The sequence below is a fragment of the Carcharhinus amblyrhynchos genome, chromosome 31, assembly GCF_965287045.1.
Source record: "Carcharhinus amblyrhynchos chromosome 31, sCarAmb.v2.hapA, whole genome shotgun sequence".
Taxonomy (NCBI): Eukaryota; Metazoa; Chordata; class Chondrichthyes; order Carcharhiniformes; family Carcharhinidae; genus Carcharhinus; species Carcharhinus amblyrhynchos.
In genome coordinates this window covers 21,011,623-21,031,799 of record NC_137354.1, presented here as the reverse complement: position 1 = coordinate 21,031,799, position 20,177 = coordinate 21,011,623, and the positions used below count along the sequence as shown (strand labels likewise).

Sequence of the window (20,177 nt, the reverse complement as noted above, 5' to 3'; positions counted from 1 at the left end):
AAGTTGAAGTGCAATTCTCTCAGCTGCTCCTCAAAGTACCCACTTTTGCTGGCTTAAAGATCCACTGTTATTACTTAGCCTTGTAGTGTCTCACTCATGTGGTTTTACTGAATACATGAAGCAGTGAGTACTGCTGGCCTGATTGACAATAAGAGAGCATTACATCAAGCTCCAATGTGGTTTTCAGCCAGCATCCGCACATTGCACTTTTTAAAATTAGGATCTTTATCCTGGAAGTAAAATCCCCAATCGATGAACTGAATCTTTGTGAGCAGGGGGTGATATACTGTGTGGTTACTTATTTTCCTTTCTTAACCTTGTTTTCCCTCCCCTCTGTCTCAAATTGTAACCAGTTTTTTCTTAAGTCTTCACAAACCTGTTCTTGAGGTGTCTGAAATGCAGCCTCGGTATCTCCCTGTAATTTTCCGTCCTCCCTTTGGAATTCGAACTGATTACAATGGTGTTGGGATGCGAAAGCCTGCAGGTGGATTTCCTGTAAAACAACGGCTAATAAATTATTCTAGGAGGCAAAAATCATAACGTGAATTATATAGACTTTGAGGATGTGTGAGACAAGGCAATTCTCTCTGGTGAAGGAAAATTTCCTCTGAGCTGAACAATGTTCAGCAAAATGTAAACACATTCTTGATAAATGCATTTGATTTTGCTGTATACAGGCCACTTTCCTTTGTTACTCGAGCTTTCAGAAGGTTTGACAAAGTTCCAAATTAAAAGCTTCTAATTCAGCAGAAAATCATGGAAATATGGGCTAAATATAGGACCAACTAATTAAGGGTAAGAAATAAGACTGAGTTCCAAATGACACTGTGAATATATCTTATACAAAACAAAATGATTATGTTAAAGCAGTAGGCAAATGAAATAGGTGAAAATGCATCTTGATTTCCAAGTAAATCATACACTGTTGGGCTAGCACAGCGTTGAGTGGAATCCTACAGCGAAGCAATGTTGTAAGGTAAATATTCTGGGATACATAGACATCATAGTAGGACAGCGGGTGAATCCAAGCAGGGTAAAGCGCTGAGCATACTTCACTTGGAGTGCAGTTGAGACAGCCAGAGAGGTATGCAAGTACAGGAGTGAATGCAGAGAAAAATAGTGTGATTTTTTTTACCTGTGGGCAGATGATTAAAATAAATATCAACTTGATTGTCTAAAGAGATTGTTAAGGGGGAAATCTTGGTAAATTACATAAAAAATTCAAAGGTTTTAACAAGATAACAATGGGATTAGAAAATGAGCCTAGGGTACGGACTAATGTAAATGTGATAAATATCTGGAATAATCAGCCAATTATAGATACCTTCAAATGTATTTGATCCTTGGAAAAAGAGTTTGATATTAAAAGGAAAAGTTTCAGGCCAATGATCTTTTGAAACCCTAGATGTTTATGTTTTTGTGATTTTATTTTCTTCTCTCAAATTCCTTGGATATTGTTACAAGATGACTGTAAGGTCCTGTGCTAAATATAGACAATTAATCTGGATAATGTGTACTATATTAAGTGCTTTTGTACTTATTAGACGGACCTATTGCACGAGATTGCACATTGAATGCCTCTATTTTTGACCGTGCAGGCCAGATTATGTTCACCACAGTCACTGGATCTTGTGTGTTCCTTCCTAACTCTGAGTATCACTGTTTTTAGGGTGTACAGGTGTGTGCTACGGGACGCCTCCTCTGCGCTTCCTCCAGTGTTCTATAACGTTGCCTATATTTGACTAACCTAAACAGTCATGTGCATTTAATGGTATAAATCAAGCAGCTCATTGGGTGAGATGTATGTGAAATGGTGAAGGCAGGGTAATTTCAATGTTATTGTGTTCTGTCAGTTATTGATTCCAGCTGTTAGTGGAACTGAGACACTCCTGTCCAGAACCATGGCAACTAGTCAATTATTTGTGTAACTTGCCAGTTGTTTGATTGAGCCAGTGGAATCCAAATCACATATAGTGGTTTCCAGTGTTTCAGGCAAAGCTCCCAACTACACTTCTATAACTTACCTGAAACAGTGCAGTCTGGAGGTTTGCCTTAAGTATCAGGAATCAGGAACTCGCACTCAAATTATTCATTCACTACACGATAAAGATGCTGGAAATTAATTGGAGTGAGTTTTAATTGCTGTACAGTATAATGGATTTCAACAAGTTATTTCTTGGACGGGATAAAGGTGGATATGATTTTATTTCAGTTGGTAACAGGACAAATATAGTTCTCAAGAATATAAGAACTAGGAACAGGAATAGGCCATCTGGCCCCTTGAATCTGCTCCATCATTCAATAAGATCATGGCTGATCTTTTCGTGGACTCAGTGCCACTTACTTTAACCTTAATTCCTTTACTGTTCAAAAATCTATCTTTGCCTTAAAAATATTCAACAAGGTAGCCTCAACTACTTCACTGGGCAGGGAATCCCACAGATTCACAACCCTTTGGGTGATAAATCTGCTCCCCCTTAGTCTGAGGTCATGCCCCCTAGTTCTAGTTTCACCCATCAGTGGAAACAACCTCCCTGCTTCTATTTTATCTATTCCCTTCATAATTTTAAATGTTTCTACAAGATCCCCCCTCATTCTTCTAAATTCTAATAAGTATAATCCCAGTCTACTCAGTCCCTCCTCATTAATCAACCCTCTCAACTCTGGAATCAACCTAGTGAACCTCCTTTGCACCACTGCCAGCGACAGTACATCCTTTCTCAAGTAAGGAGACCAAAACTGTACACAGTACTCCAGGTGTGGCCTCATCAGCACCTTATACAGCTGGAACATAACCTCCCTGTTTTTAAACTCCATCCATCTAGCAATGAAGGAAAAATTTCCATTTACCTTCTTAATTACCTGCTGCATCTGCAAACTAACATTTTGTGATTCATGCACAAGGACACCTAGGTCCCGCTGCACAGCAGCATGGTGCAATTTTTTTTATTATTTAAATAATAGTCCATTTTGCTGATATTCCTACCAAAATGGATGACCTCAAATTTACCAACATTGTACTCCATCCACCAGACCCTTGCCCACTCACTTAAACTATCTATATCCCTCTACAGACTTTCAGTATTCTCTGCACACTTTGCTCTGCCACTCATCTTAAGTGTCATCTGCAAATTTTGACAGACTGCACTTGGTCCCCAACTCCAAATCATCTACGTAAATTGTAAGCAATTGCAGTCCTAACACTGAATCCTTCTTGGAGGTAAAGGAGTAAGCTTTGTGACCTCTTCCCATTCCACGCTCTCTGTGATTCAATTATAAGGTGTTCTGCTGATGTGTTTTGATTTATTTACACTTCTTTAGGTAAGAATTATGCCGCCTGAGTCTGACACACACTGAGATATTCTGTAGATTGCCAATTTGGTGCCCGAGTGTAAAACTGATTTTTCAGACTGTCCACGTGTTAAAGAAACTGCTGATATTCATTTCCATTTCCAAGTTGACAATACATTCCATTAACTTTATATTGAACTGAAGAGTTTGCCAAATAAACTGCTTCTGATAAATAATCCCTTTAATGAAATGAGACCTGGATTGTTATGTCTGATCTACGATCAATCCAAAACATTTTCCATCTTTGATTGAAATTTGATTCAAGTAAAGTTTATTTATTAACCTCATAAGTAGGCTTACATTAACGTAGCAAAGAAGTTACTGTGAAAATCCCCTAGTCACCACATTCTGGCATCTGTTCAGGTACACTGAGGGAGAATTCTGCAGGGCCAATGCATATAGCCAGCACATCTTTTGAACTGTGGGAGGAAACCCGAACACCCATAAGCAGACAATGGGCAGATGTGACCCAAGTCAGAATCAAACACTGACATTGTGAGGCAGCAGTGCTAACCATTGCGCCACCATGCCGCAATTAGAATGCTGGGATTCAAGTTCCCTTTTTCGTGAAAAGCAATGATTTCTTTAAATCTTGGAGAAATAAAATCCCAATAGTATACTATTCAAGTTCACCAGATTGCCAAGCCAGATAACTGATAGGATAATTAGCCCATAGTTAGAATGCAATCCTTTCCTCACACAGTGAAACTGTAACGCTTAGAAATCAGGAGTAAAAAAACACACCGTGGTAAATTATACACCTACCAGTTTTGGAGGGTGAGGGTCCAAGGTGGGAACTCACACTGCTAACATTTATCCAATTAAACCTATTTAAAATGTCTTAAAACATACTTAGAGATAGTTTTTTTTCAAGTTGAAGCCAGTATAAGTACTTCAATACGAAATAAAAACAGAAAATGCTGGAACAATTCAGCAGGTCTGGCAGCATTTGTGGAGAGAGAAACAGAATTAATGTTTCGAGTTCATACGAGCCTTTAGAGATGCTGCCAAACCTGCTGCGTTGTTCTAGCATTCTCTGTTTCACTGCCGATTTCCAGTATCCACAGTATTTTTAGTACTTTAACAATGGCTTAGTGATTTCATTGCAACTTTTATTTATGTATGGATAAAATTTGCTGTTCTGAATGTACATATCCCTCCATTTGGTCTCACACACTTCTTCCCAGATTGATGGGACATTCTGAGACATTTTTCCAAACACACTGAGTTCTTTACAAGATGTTCCACTGCAACTGCTGGTTCAGTTCTCCTACATAATATTGACTCCATTGTCAGTCTATAGGAGTGGAACAATCTTCCTAGGCTGATTGTAGGATAGTCGATCTGACTACTAGAAATTAGCCAAAGCAGCGTTCAGCTCACTTTACTATGGAGTTTGTTCAGTGTTTGTTTACTAATGTAATATTTTAACCATTGCCATTAACAGGAGAAGGAAGTGGCGGTATTTCCTGTCATAGTTTTACAGAACCAACACTGTCCTCACAAAATTCAAAATATTCAGTGCCTTATCTTTTTGTAGCGGTTGGGATTTCCATCCTGATATCCATGTTATTTTCCATCTCCAAAAATAACAACCCACTGAATAATTATTCTGTTCTAATTGTAATTGTAAGATTGCCTTTCCCTCAGGCCCAGGACCCAATGGCTGTTTGATGATGTTGTGGTTTCCAAGATGCACAATTCAGCTGGTGTTTGTTCCGTCATTGGCTCGACATTGAAATCTATTTGGCACTGAGGCTTGTTTGTAATGATTTGTTTTTCCTTCTGTAATTTGGATTAGCACACCTATTGAGCACGCTCAGCCAGCTTCGTCAGCAGCCAGCCCTGCCTATGCTGCTATGCCTGTTGCTTCAGCCAATCCGCCTGCTGTCGCTAACTTGATGGCATCACCGATCTCGCCACCTGCTGCTGTCAATCAAGATCGTCCTGCTGCGCCAGCTTCGCCTGCTCTGCAAAGGTATCGATTTTCTGCAAGCAAGATAGGTGATGTGGCCATTTGCTAATGCCCTTGTTAGACAGGATTCACTTTGCCCTTTGAGGAAAGCCTGAAAAGATTCAATTCCTGTACATTGTTGTCTGTTCAGTGTATGTGCAAGTAAAACTGTGTTCTTAGCAGGGATTAAATGACATGCTGTCTGTACTAATGTAGAAAAAATACAATCTTGAACATCAGGTACGTATGGAGCCTCTTGGGTTATCCCCTGATGCATCTTTGGGGGAAGAGTAGATTTATTACCATTTCTTTGGGGAATATTCCCTTATCTGTAGTTCTGGTCCACTATGAAGTTTCACTTTTCTCCTCCATCATCACAGATCTCTCTCTTTAAATGATCCCACCTCCTCAGGGGCTGTCGTGGCGGTTTCATTATGCACGACCAGAAGTTTTCTCTCAATAACAGTACTGAAATCCTTTCGGGAAGAAGCCCTTTGCCCAAAGCCAAGCTATGCAGATTACAATCCAGAGGGTGATGATTGGTGAACTCCAGACTCTGAGACTCTTCCACATACATTAACAGCAAATGGCCCAATCAATAGATAGAGTGCTTGGAGCTGGATAAGAAACAGGAAGTTTACTTGTGCTCTCTGCTTATAAGCTGCCATCTTCTAATTGATCTTTACGCACATGTTTGATCCTCTCTGTCTTGCCTCTTTCCTTCCTGTGCCTAGGTTCTAAGGGATTGTGGGTTGTACCTCTATTGGGGAAGACTGTGCATTCTGAGGGAAAAGAGAAATGAGATTTCTCCATGAGCTATGTCTCCATTTTAAACAGTAATGGGTTTCTGCACTTGTTGAACCTAGCGCAGCTGACAAAAGCTTGCTGTCTTTTGTGATTGATCAATTCTGTATTGATTGCTTTTCCTCCCAGAGATTAATTATTTACAGACAGGGCACTAAATTTCAGGATAGAACCATAGATGTTTACGGAAATAGTCTAGCATGTCTGTGCCAGATTTTACTAAAACAATCCAAAACGATTCCCCTGTCCTGCTCTCTTGCCTTTGGCCTGTGTCTGCTTCAAATGTTTAACTGTTCATTCCTTGACTGCCTCAGCTAAAATAACTTGCTGTGTAAGTTTCTTCTAACGTTTCTTTTCACTCTTGTAGTGACTGTTGTAAATTGTTGACCACTCACAACTAACTCCCAAACAGAGGAAACAGCCTTCCATATGTTACTCAAAATACTTGGCCTTTCAGCTCCAATGGAAACAGTCCCACTATCATTTAGCTATAGGTTTTCATCCTGGAGCTATTTTGTTCAACTGCCAGTGAACTTTCATTTTAATGTTCATTCTGTAAATATGCAAATATTCTAATGCTGGCCTAATCACTGCTCTGTGCAAATTTCAAATTGTCTCCTTGCCCTGGGACTCTCTTTATAATACTCAAAATACCCAAAATGCTACTTGCCACTTTGTGGCTTTATCTTCCACACTCTCAGTTTGTAACTGTAGGTCTCCTGTTCACTCCACGTTGCAACAAATTGTATTTATCTTGCTTATTATAAATGTAGTACCTGCTTTTTAACCAAACCCCTGCTTCTACCTCTTATATTTACTAGCACAGTAACAGGATCAAGGAGCATAATGATGAAACTCCCTTGTGGTCTCCATATCTTAAGCATGCATACCGCTTTAATTATTCCAATGATTAGCCAAGTTAACATGTACCAAAGCATGATTTAGTTTGGTTCATAAGCTTCTATATCCCAATAGTGGACAAAATATTTGGAACATGGAATATGATGAAAGTTGTTTGTGTTTACATAACTTACAAACAATAACACGTGTACACTAGCCCATTTAGGTGAATTCTTACTCAACAAAGAGAATTAGATTTACTTTGCTGTTTGTACTCCCCACTAGGCAAAGTGTGTTTCTCTGTTTTGGTTGTTTTGCTGATCTCTGGCTGCAATGATTACATAGAATCTAAAGCACAAAAAACAGGCCCTTTGACCCAAATGGTCCATACTGGTATTTATTCCTCAGACCATCTCTAGGAGTCACTAGGAATACAAGTTGTTATACATTACAGTCAAGTCTGTTTTTGTCCTTTCATCAAAAATATCAGATCAAATGTCTGGAGTGTTGTTTCTTATTCAATCGACCACCATCTCCCTAGCCTGATGGTACTGTTATGTTGGTTGGGCAATATGTTAAAGGTGCAACATGGATATAGACTATTTGACCCAACCAGTTGATGTCAGTGTTTATCTTCCACATGGGAAAACATTATAATCATCTTTATTTGCCCTGATGCCCCATTCTTTTATCACATTTTATTTCACTAACTAGCCAATTTAATCTTGAATACTGACAGTTTTTGCTTCAACAGTGAACCCTGGGAGTGAATTCTCTACGAGAAGATGCTTCTCCTGCTCCTAATCTAAATCTCTTCCATTATTCTACACACCTCAACAACTGAAACATTCTGTTACTCTTAGTCCAACTCATCCATCTCCAATTTTAAACAATTCAATTATATTACCCTGTAATCTGCCTTTTTTCTAATGATAGAAACACTGCATTTGATTCCTTCATTTTATGTGATTTGTTCTTCCTTTTACACCCAGGAGCATCCTAGTGAATCTTGTTGAACTAAAACTGAAGCCTGATACGAATTGAGATCTTTTTAAGGTTTACATAGACACACCGATTGATACCTCCTAGCTTTTATATTCTATGCCTCATAATAGTTCTACCCACTTTTATTTACAGACCTATCAACCCATGCCTCTGTCTTTTAATGTTCTTTGAAGCTGTAATCCAAATCCCTCTGCTCTTCTCACAACTACTTCCATTCAAAATAAAATTACTGCTGGATATTTTTATGGCCAAAGTAATCACCTCACGCTTATTATTTATTATGTTCACTTTTAAAAGCGGACTGGATTACTTTAGCTCAGATTTCAAAGAATCATAGATTCCCAACAGTGCAGAAGGAAGCCATTGAGTCTGCATCGAACATAATTCCACCCAGGTCCTATGCCCGAAACCCCACATATTTACCCTGCTAATCCCCCTAGGGTCACTAGGGTCAATTTAGCATGGGCAACCAACCTAACCTGCACATCTTTGGACTATGGGAGGAAATCAGAGGACCTAGAGGAAACCCACACAGATACGGGGAGAACATGCAAACTCCACACAGACATTGACCGGAATTGAACCCAAGTCTATGGCGCTGTGAGGCAGCAGAGCTAACCATTGTGCCATCGTGCTGCCCAAATAGATTTGGGCTATCATAGCTTTCCCAATTTGTTTGTGCAGTTTGTGGGGGCAGAGGATATCTGAACAAACGGTCCCAAAGTGCTGTTTAGCGGGTTCCTTAATTGGGGCAAATTCATTTCCAGCGTTGACAGACTTCACAGTAGCTGTAGTCATTTCCAATTATTTATGAACTTTATTACTATATTACTGTGACTGAACACAGAAAAATACCTCAACTGAGGAAAATGTTGTCATTGCTTACGAAGGTTTATGTGACATAAGCCAGAGGATAAGAAACAGATGTCAGTGCGTTACTGGAGTTCTGTTAGTGTATTAACTAGAATTGGTGAAGTCATGTCATTTTCACATACGTAAGCTTAGCCATCCCAGTGGTTTAGTGGATCATGCAGAACCTTACAGACTGGAAAAGATTCCAGTTCATTTCCTCAACTATTCGCTAATCTCAGCTGGGAGAACTGCTGGGCTAGGCATCAGCATTCCTGGGGTTGGAAAATAACTGGGCAGCATTCCTACTGCTGAGCAGCAGCCTTAGGCCCCTGTTGGAACTGTTGTGACAATGTCCAGTTTGGCTAACAACATTCACAGTCTTGACTGGTGCATGAAACATTGGAGCTTGGGCAAAGTATTGGAAGACTTACAGATGGAATTGCTCAGTTGATGCCTTTAGGATAGGAGAAGAAGAGTAGAGAATGCAAAAACAATAGAGAGTGCTTTTTAGGTAGTCAGGCTTATTTGGCTTGCTTTGGTGGCTATTTGGAAGTGCATTGCTGTGAGCCAACACTGCACTACCGGAGAACCATGGAGGAGCTGTGACATAGTTACATTCATAAACTTAATTCTAAGTAAGAAATATTCCATCAAACCTTGCAGTGTTGAAAATCCATAAAAATCCAAAGTAAATCCATACTACTGGCAGCCATTTTACAATCTGTATTTGAATTTCCTCTGCCAGATTAGTCTGTAAATTGTGCAAATTTAGGGGTTTAGCAGTGATATTCTCCATTGTTTTCCTGTATTGCTAAGGCAAGAATGAATAAATAGATGAGCATTAATATTGGGTTTTGGCACACCAGCTGTCCCACAGTTCTGGCACATCCTGGTGAGCTAAATTCCAGATTAAGCATGACTTTTGATTTACTGCCATTAGGTTATGGGTGTGTAACCTGTCCTTCACAACTCCTCCTCTATAATATCTCTTCTATATCATTGGAAGTGAAATCATAAATTATTTTTAATTACGTAATCTATAGAAGCACAGAAATTATTTTTGAAAAAAAGGATGAAGAACCAGGAAGTAAGATTAGACTGTCCATGGAAGGGTCAGTTGCCTTGGAAACAGGGCGCATTTCATGCAGGGCTGCACACTTGCAATATCTGCAGACATCATTCCCAATTGATTAAAAGTCAATTCACTTGAACTGATGGAAAGAGTCTGAGGCTCCTGACACCATCTTACTTGTCATGAACTTTGTGAAGTGTTTCGGCCAGTCCGAGGACTCTGGGTCCTGCCCATAAGCTAATGCTGTACTTTAAGTGGTGTGTGCTGATGCAAGCTGTAGTGTTGAGCTATGTACGTCTTTGTGGTGTTGATGCCTTTCTCTCTCTCTGCTCTGTGTCCTCTTCAGAGTGGCTGCGCCTTCCATTGCTTCACCCATGCAGCCTGGAATGCTTGCTGGGTCCAGGACTACATCCCTGGCTGCGGCCACTGTAACTGCTATCATCTCTGCGCAGACTAGGTACATCCATCTCCCTTCACCTACTTTCCATCTCTCGATATGGACCTTATGTAAAGCATTGCTACAGAAAAGGTGTCACTAACAATAAACATTGGATGCCCGGAGCGTTCCAGACTATAGTAAATGACTCCAGCACACAGTGGACCACATTAATTAACCCCCCTACATCCTTCTCCATCCCCTCCCATTTCCTTTACGATGAAAACATCTTGATTGTGAAATACCATTCTAAACTGCAGATAAAGATGGAAATTTAAGAAAAAAAGCACCCAATTGAGCTTCTTTGAAGTTGTCAATTGGAAATCATTTTTTAAAGAGATGATGGTGAAGATGGTGGTGTAGTGCAAATGTCATTAGACCAGTAATCCACAGCGTTAGGCTAATACTTTGGGGACGTGAGTTCAAATCCAGCAGCTGGTGGAATTTCAATTAATTTAGTTAAAAAAATCTGCCTTTGAACACTAGTCTCAGTAATGGTAACCATGAAACTATCAACGTAAAAAGTCACCTCATTTCTAATTCCCTTTAGGGAAGGAAATCTGCCATCCTTACTTGGGCTGGTCTAGATGTGACTCCAGACCCACAGCAATGTAGTTGACTCTTAACTGTCCTCTGAAATAGCTGAGTAAGCCACTCAATTCAAGGGCAATTAGGGATTGGCAACAAATGCTGACCTTGACAGTGTTGCCCATATCCCATGAAAGAAACAAAAAACATGTATTTGAATACATGGTCGCTGATCCATGACTCTGTGGTTCCAACCTTACCATTTTGTCCCACAGTCGATGGGCAGGGCTAGCTAGTAAGATAACGAGAGAGCCAAGATATCCAGCAAAATTAGTCTCATGACCAAAAAGGGCGCAAGGCTGATTGTAATTTGAAAATTCAGTTTAAATTAGAATTTAAATATTACAAGTGAGCCCGGGACACAATCCCCTGGGCTCACTTGCCTTCACCATTGAGGATCACATATGGTCCCCATGTGTTGACCCCACTGGTGTAATAAAGGTCGTTGAAACACCCCTGGGAGATCAAGAGAAGGGGGGTGCCCCTTGGGCAGTGCCAGCCTGACACTGCCAGTCTAGCACCCTGATAGTGCCCACTGGCAACCAGGCAGTGCCAAGGGAGCAGGGCCTGAGGGGGGGGTGAGGACAACTGGGAAGGAGCAGGACCTTAAGGAGATAGGCTGGCCAGGGATGGGGAGGGACAGTGTGGAGAATGCTGCACACTCTGCAACTGCAATCAGAGAGGGGTGGGAATGCAGCGCACTCAGCAACCACTGATTGGCCAGTCCATGGGCGTTATTGGGCAAGGAGCGGGGAGGGGGGGGAGATCGGTCGCAAACGGCAACAATAGTGGCGGGGGGGGGGGGCGTCGATTGGCCGCAGAGGCCAGTGGTAGCTGGGAGAGGCAGTGACTGACAGGTTTCTGTGTTCACAGAAGGCATGGATCTGAGAAGGGGCAATGGAGCTCCCTGCTGCAATTTGCCAGGTTCCAGCGATCTTAGACCCCACCCACTTCTCCTGCTGGCAGGAAACAGATCTTGTAATAATTTTTTTCTACAGAATGAGCTAAGATTCGATTCTCCACTTTCCCCAAAAAAAATCAGTGTGATCCTCTCCAGTTTTAACGCTTGTTCACATTTCAAATATTTTTGTTAAGATTGCCCCCTTAGTATTTGCTAATACTCACTGATGTTTCCTATGTAAATAGGCAACAATGAATTGCCTATTTACAATAGATCAGCCTCCTTTTAAAAAGGAAATATACTATATTGAAGGAAAAAGCAATGGGGTAATACATCCCAGATGGGAGTGGAGTGTCTCCAGGCAGGGGCAGTGTCTCCAGGCGGGGGGGGGGGGACTCAGGGCAGACAGGAGGGACACAGGGCAGGCATGAGTGATATGGTGCAGATGTGTTTCTCCTAGCTCAATTCTTCAGCTGTTGCCTTGATGTGAGCCAATGGGTTCTGTGGTCAAGATTGTTGGCATGGTTCATTGGGGGTTTAGCTGGCTCCTGGGTTTGAGGTATATTTTCTGGTTGACGTAAAATATAATTTCATGAGGAGAATTGTCATCAATGGGACTGAGCTCAGTGGGTACAAAAACTGGATTAACACATATACAGAAACACTTGTTTCATCAGCAATATACCCCATATTATAGGCTGGAAATTACAGTTCCAATTTTAGCAAATACTCAACACACCTGAAAGGAGTTTGTTCACTCATTGATGCGGATATTAATCATTCAAAACAAATGGCTGTGTACTAGACAAGATAGTGCCATTGAAAATCAGGAAAAGGTTGCTAGCCTCTCTTTTGCTGGAGACGGGTGAATGTTGCACTTGCTGCACGCATTGATCATCATCTAAAGAGTTTACAATGTGCAAACTCAGCGAACAGCCCCACTCTGAGTTTACGTAAGGGAAGCTGTTTAATGAAGCAATTGAAGGTAGATGGATGTAGATGCAGTCTGATTAACCCTTATGTCATGGAGCTGGTTTGATTTTCTCCAACAACAACTATCTTCCTTTCTGTGGCACAGTGATCAGCACCGCTGCCTCACAACACCAGGGACCCAGGTTCAATTCCAGTGACTATATGGAGTTTGCCCGTTCTCCCCATGTTTGCATGGGTTTCTCTAGGTACTCTGGTTTCCCCCCACAGTTCAAAGATATGCACTTTAGGTGGATTGGCCATGGTAAATACGTGGGGTTACAGGGATAGGGTGGAGGGAAGGGCCTTGGTGAGATAATATTTCACAGAATCAATGCAGACTCAATGGGCTGAATAGCCTCTTTCTGCACTGTAAGCATTCTATTCTATGGTTCAATAGTTCTGAAATGACCAGCATGGACATAACTGGCTGAACGGCCACTTCCTATGCTGTTAATCTCTAACCTATAATAAGGGCTGTTGAGGGTGGTGTATCTCAGCCTACATGATCTGAGGGTGTCTGGTAGTTCTTCAGCATTAAAATGCCACAATAGTCAGAAATAACTGCCCAAAGCCACGGGATTTGGGTTGATCTGGACCTTTTCAAACTATCAATTTAGTTTGGTTTGGACTCAGAACCTGGATTCAGTGAATTTGTTTTAAACAAATCAGCACAAATCTTGTTGTGGGAGGAAGGACTATGAAATACCAGAACAGGAACCTAATCTGACAGAACATACTAAACCTTGTGTGATCCAATTCAAACATTAATTTTCTTAGTAAATTCTGACACATTTGAATCATAATCATTTCCTGCTCACTTTTAAATAGCAGGCATACAGGAAGAGGAACCTGTATTTAATGTTATTCCAGAAAAAAATAAAAATCTGTCAAAGTAATTGAGAATTTTGGTGAACCGTTAAGTCCCATAGTGCACCACCACTGGTTTTGCAAACAGGACAACAGATGGAACCAATTAGGTAAATTAAAAATAAAAACAGAAAACATTGGAAATATTCAGCCAGTCTGGCAGGCATGAAGGGTAGGGAACAGAGTTAACATTTCTGATCAATGCACCTGCTAAGAGTCATCAGCATTTTCTATATTGTTTCAGGTGTCCAGCATCCTCAGTGGTTTGCTTTTGTATAGAGGTGAATTGAGAAATGGCCATTTAGTTGACAATGTGTCTTGCAACCTAGAGATTGTAAAACCAAGTGAAAACCAGGGAAAGTTAAGTAATTCTCAGATTGAGGGAATAATTGTCAGAACAAGGTCTGCATCCCCTGGGCTACATAAGGAGTGCTGACTTTGGTTCAACAGTTTTTCATTTTCCTCAGTGTGCGGCATGAAGCAATAGGTATCCATGTTTGTTCCAACAGTTTATTTTCATTCTCAGCTATGCCTCACAGGAACAAGTTCTATACCAAAGCAGCTGACTTCCCAGCATTCAGTTTGACAGTATTGCTGGAACAGACTGCTGGTGACATCCAGTGGCAGACCTGAAATACTGCAATTCCTGGAGTCTGTAACTGCTGAGCCAGAGCCTCGTTTGAGACGAAGTGTGTGCAGGTCAGTAGTTCCAGTTGCCCATCCATTGTGACCACAAAATATCCTTGGAACAGTATTACCCCTTTGAATCTCAAAGCGAATGAGTCTTGAAGCGAAGTTGTCATAATCTATAATGAGACTGCAGCAAAGTTTGGCTTGTTTGTTTTTTGCTGCCTTCCTGAATGCTTTAACCTATTTGAAAAAAAATCCCAAATCTCAGCTCTTCCTATACTGGTGCTGCAGCTCCAAGAAAGAGGAAGCCTTCAGTCTTCAAACATCACTCTGCCCAAGCTTGCATTTATTACCCTTGAGAAGGTTGTGGTGAGCCACCACTTCGAGCCAATGCAGTCATTTGGTGTAGGTGCTGGATTTTGACCCTGCTACAGTGAAGGAACAGCATTATAGTTCCAAGTCTGGATGGTGTGTGGGTACCATTCTAGCAGGTGATAGTATTCACATGGATCTGCTGCCCTTGTCCTTCTGGTGTAGAGGTTGCGAGTTTTGAAGGTGCTGTCAAAGGAGCTTTGAGAGTTTCTGCAGTGCATTTTGTCAATGGTACACACTGTTACCACTCTACTGGTGGTGGAGAGAGTGAATGTTGAAGATGGTGAATGGATGCCAATTGCGCTGTTTTGTCCTAGATGGTGTTGGATTTCTTGAATGTTGTTGGCGCTGCACTCATCTAGCCAAATGGGAGTGTATTCCATCACACCCCTGACTTGCAGACAGGCTTGTAGACAGGCTTTGGAAGATTAAGAACATAAGAAATAGGAGTAGGCCATCTAGCCCTTTGAGCCTGCCCCGCCACTCAATAAGATCATGGCTGATCTGAAGTGGATCAGTTCCACTTTCCCGCTTCTCCCCATAACCCTTAATTCCCTTGTCTATCAAAAACCTATATACCCGTGACTTAAATATATTTAGCGAGGTAGCCTCCACCACTTCAACGGGCAGAGAATTCCAGAGAATTTTGAGTAAAAAAGTTCCTCCTCAACTCTGATCTAAACTGCCCCCCCTTATCTTGAGGCTGTGCCCTCTAGTCCTGTGCCCTCCAGTCCCAGCCTCTGACCTGCTCTGAGAGGCACAGTATTCATATAGCTGGTCCAGTTCAGTTTCTGCTTAATGGTAGCCCCCAGGGATGTTAATGGTGCAGGATTCAGCAATAATAATGCCATTGAATGTTGGGGGAGATGGTTAGATTCCCGCTTGTTGGATTTTTTCATTGCCTGGCACTTCTGCAGTATAAACGTAACTTTCCACTTTAACCCAAAATTGAAAGATGTCCAGCTTCAGTATCTCAGGAGTCATAAATGGTGCTAAACACTGCAATCATCAGCAAACATCCCCACTTCTGACCTTATAATGAAGGAAAGGTCATTAATGAATCAGCTGAAGATAAGCCTAGGACACTATCCTGAGGAACTTCTGCAGTGACATTCTGGATTGAGATGCTTGAACTCCAACAACCACAACTATCTTCCTTTGTGCTAGGTATAACTCCAGCTAACGGGGAGTTGATTCCCATTGACTGCAGTTTTGCTTAATCTGCTTGGTGCCATGCTCGGTCAAATATGCCATGATGTTAAGGGCACTCACTCTCACTTCATCTATTGACTTCAGCTTAGTTGTCCACGTCTGGGCTAATGCTATAATGAGCCCAGAACTGAGCGGCCTGGTGGAACCCAAACTGAGCTTGATAGCACTGTTGGTGATGACTGAGTATATACTGATGGGACACGATTAGCCAGGTTGGACTTGCCTCACTTCATGTGGAAAAGACATACCTGGGCAATTTTCGACATTATTGGGCAGACACTAACCATAATGGAACTGTCTGGATTGGGATGTGGCTAGCTCTGGAGCACAAGTCTTCAGTACTATTGCCAGAATATTTGTGAAGACTCGTCCTCCTCCAGTGACTTGTTTAATTGTCCGCCACCATTTACAACTGGATGTGGCAGGACTGCAGAGCTTAGGTCTGATCTGTTAGTTGCATGCTATCGCACGCTGTTTGGTATGCCCTGTGTTGTAGCTTCACCAGGTTGATGTCTAATTTTTAGGTATGCCAGGTACAACTCCCAGCATGCTTGCCTGCACTCTTCACTGACCCAGGGTTGATCCACCAGCTTAATGGTAATGACAGAGTTGAAGATAAGCTGGGCTATGAGGTAAGAGATTGTGGTTCAACACAATCCTGCTTTTATTGATGGCCCATAGTGCTCATGAATGCCCAGTTTTGTATTGCTATATTTCTTCAAAATCTAACCCAGTTAGCACAGTGATAGTGCCACACATAAAACTTGCATTTCCTGCATTCCTGGCTTGAGGATGAAAAACATCATTGGATGATGTCAAAGGCACAGAGTTTGCTTCCCTTTCATCAGCAATGGGGATATCACTATCATTTGGAAGTACCACAAGGGCAATGTAACTGCAACCATGATAATGAAAAATAGTTTCATATCATTGCATTCTGACCCTTTGGCCATAATGACTTAGCAGGAATGAGCAGCAGTAATCAGCTGACCCCACTGCTATTGAAAACTTCACTCTCCAGCTCCATGGCCTGGATTTTTTAAAAATGTTATCTCTCTGTCTTCACTTGATTGTCAGACAGTTACCACAATAGTGACATTGGACTGGAGTAAAAACATATGCTTCTTTACCTGTGCCTTCCAGAAACATCCAAAGGAAGGAAACTACAGAAGATCATTAGCATTTTTCTTGGCAAAAGCTCAACAGCTTCCAAAATATAAAGCACATTATTGTTTTGTAATTCACCTTATCACAATGCCTACTTACAATTTCCCTATGTGTAATGTATCCTTTTAAATGTAATCCTCCTTTTAAGCAAACAACTGCTTCTCCTTTTAAGCTTATTGCAGGCTTAAAAATCCTTTTTTACTCTCTTCAGTTTTCAGGAAACAAATGATGAAATTTGTTTAAATGGAAAGATGTTTCAGCCTTGGAATTTTACTGGGGTTGTATCTGCATAAACCTTGACTTCTCTTCTCCATCAATGGGTCAGCAATAAGAAAACCGTTCTTATGTTCTCCTTTTTAAATCAGATGGTCGTCAAAGGAAGTTGAGATTATAGGAGTCACTCAATGCTTTCAATGCATTTTCTAACAATAATTACAACTCTTGCAATCCAAGCATTTTGAACAATGTCTGGTTGAAGTATTTTCATGGGTTAAACTCATCTTATCCCTGAATGGTTTTCTTATACTGCATTTTGGTCTTTTCTACCTCCTTGCAGTATACGCCATCCCTAAATCAATCAAGTGTCTTAGTTGCATCCCATTCTAAATGGGTGTTTGCCTGCTGGTCGTTTGTGAGGTTGGAAATCATTTATGGCACAGGGAGAGGGTTCAAAAGCTGCTCTAGTAACATATCACACACACCAAGATTTTCCTGCTCTTCACTAAGCTCTCTAATCCCAGGATAGGGCAGCAGTGGGGGGAAAGGTGGAGGACAATGTGGTTTCTGACCGCTGCTCTCACTGCCCTTGGGCTAGGAAGGAGAACAATTAACCAGGGCTCCTGCAGTCTGATGACATCCGCTGAACAGTATAGGCAGAGGGTTGGATTAAGCTCAGCTATGATGCCATTAATGGTCTAATAGCTTGACAACACTCACCATCAAGAGTCACAGATAAAGAATAGTGGCCTAAGTTTAAGCTTAGTATTGGAGGGTAATCTGTGCCAGCAAAAGTCAAGAAAGGAATGAACCAAACTGGTGAAATGAAATTGTCATCTTCATAATACGGTTGTGTTTTTTTTCAACTTTTTGTGGGGTAGATTCGGTGTCAACCCACTCAAACCAAAGAGTGCCTTGGAAGCGATTCGTATAACTCCACTCATCAACGCACCTTCCTTACCCAAACGAACAAGGCCTAGTTCTGTTCCTCTGGGAAAAGCAAACCTGAGGTACCACGAATTCGTGGAAACTAATCCTATAAAGGGCCACATGAGCAGAGCATATTTGGATATATATGGATTTTTAAATGTATAATAAACACTAATAAATCAGCAAATAATTGAAGATTTCATCATGAATTGTATCATAATGAATTGACGTAATCAATGCAGTGTATGCTACTGTTTTAATTGATGTGATGCAGATATATTGAAATTTTCATGCAGAAGTTGTCACCACATTAAGTTTTCAACATCCTCCTTTGGAAAGTAAAGTAATGGCACATAATCCACTTTGGTACAATACTGAAGGAGTGCTACCCCCTCAAAGATGTCATTCAAATAAGACTGAGGCACCCCCTACCCTCTCAGATAGATCTGAATAATTCTGTGGCACTATTACTATGGCCCAAGGGAAGTTTAGTTCTCCCTGGTGTCTTTATCAATATTTATCTCTCAAAAACCTCTAAAAATATAAATATTTAGTCACTATTTCATTGCTCTTTGTGGGACCATGGCATATGCAAATTGTGTTTCCTACACAACAGTGACTACACATAATTGGCAGTAAAGTGCTTTAGGCCATCTTGACGTAGTGAAAGACATTTTACAAAGGATGACAGTTCTTTGTTTTCTACTGCAGACTGAGGCAACTCCTCTTATCTTGCTGTTCCTGTGGGGAAGTCCCTGACTTTGACTATTAACTGTATATCCACCAAGGAGATTGGGAGAACATTGTTGAAATTCTACCCCAAGATTCTACAAAAAGATTTTCAATGCTTGCCCAGACATGGGTAATTTATTGGAGCCAGTTGTAATGTTCAATGCTGGCCTGGCCTAAATCTTATGAGGCTGCAACTTTTAATAGGAAGATCTGAATAATTGTAGCTGAGATAAATCAGCAATTATCAGCTTGTTTTCTACTTAAAAGGAATTCTGTGGTTTACAGCTATCTTACACAAGATTTAAAAAATACTCTTAAGTATCTTAAATCTCATAACTAATACAATGAAAATGTAGGAATTCACAAAAGAAATCAGAAAAATGCCCATAAACTCTGTTCTACCCATTCCTTTGTTAAATGAACTGTGTCATCACTGGGTATACCCTCATTTGTTAGGTAATAGTCCCAGTCTTCACTAGATTCCCACTTTCCATGGGCTGGGCCAAAGTAGAACTGCTATCCTAAGGCTTTATGTGAAGAATGCAGAGGCATGTGTCACTGAGCATCCATCCCCAGCCTTTAGGGATTACTATTCCAGACTAGGATTAATAAAGTCAAAGACGTAAGGAAGAGAGCAGCCAGAACTGAAACGTATGAAGACAGTAATAGGAAGTTGGTGACGGATTAGCAAGAAAGTAGTAAAGATACAGGGAAAAAATAATATGGTAACCATCAAACATGGGGACAGATTAAGAAAGAAAATAGAGAATAAAGAATTGCACATGAGCATTCAAAACTAGGTATGGTCTTCCATTGAAACAAGCTTAGAAAGCACAGAGATAATTAGACTAGGGCATGTAGGTACAACTTGATCCCCATTTTAAATGAATGTACATTTTGCTTGTTTTTACATTTCTCTTATAACAACGTTCTTAACATCATTTTTTAATTGAAGCTGTCTGAAAACTTGTCACATTGCAATTGCATCTTTCTGTCATAGGTGGCAGCATAGTGCCCCATGATTAGTTTACATAGATGGCTTCAATTAAAAATATGACCGTACAGATGTGGTAATATTGTAATAAGATAAATTTAAAAGTAAGAACTTGCCACATTGCAGTTGTACCTTCCTGTCAATGGTGGCAGTGTAGTGCCCCCTGAAATGTTTACATAGTCTGTTTCTATTACAAATTTGATAAAGGGATTTATAATGCAAAAAAATTACAGCATGTGCACGTGTATGTGAAATTTTCAATATATGATGCATGCATACATC

At 40.9% G+C, this 20,177-nt stretch overlaps 1 protein-coding gene across 1 annotated transcript in view; it reads left to right on the top strand.

The window, feature by feature from the left end:
- The window catches only part of ldb3a (LIM domain binding 3a), a 190,438-nt gene that overhangs the window by 132,334 nt on the left and 37,927 nt on the right, over positions 1 to 20,177 (top strand). Inside the window, exons 11-13 of the mRNA XM_080215604.1 lie at positions 5,153 to 5,329; positions 10,225 to 10,335; positions 18,121 to 18,249. Of these exons, the coding sequence (XP_080071730.1) occupies positions 5,153 to 5,329; positions 10,225 to 10,335; positions 18,121 to 18,249 (417 nt within the window). The remainder of the gene's footprint in view (positions 1 to 5,152; positions 5,330 to 10,224; positions 10,336 to 18,120; positions 18,250 to 20,177) is intronic.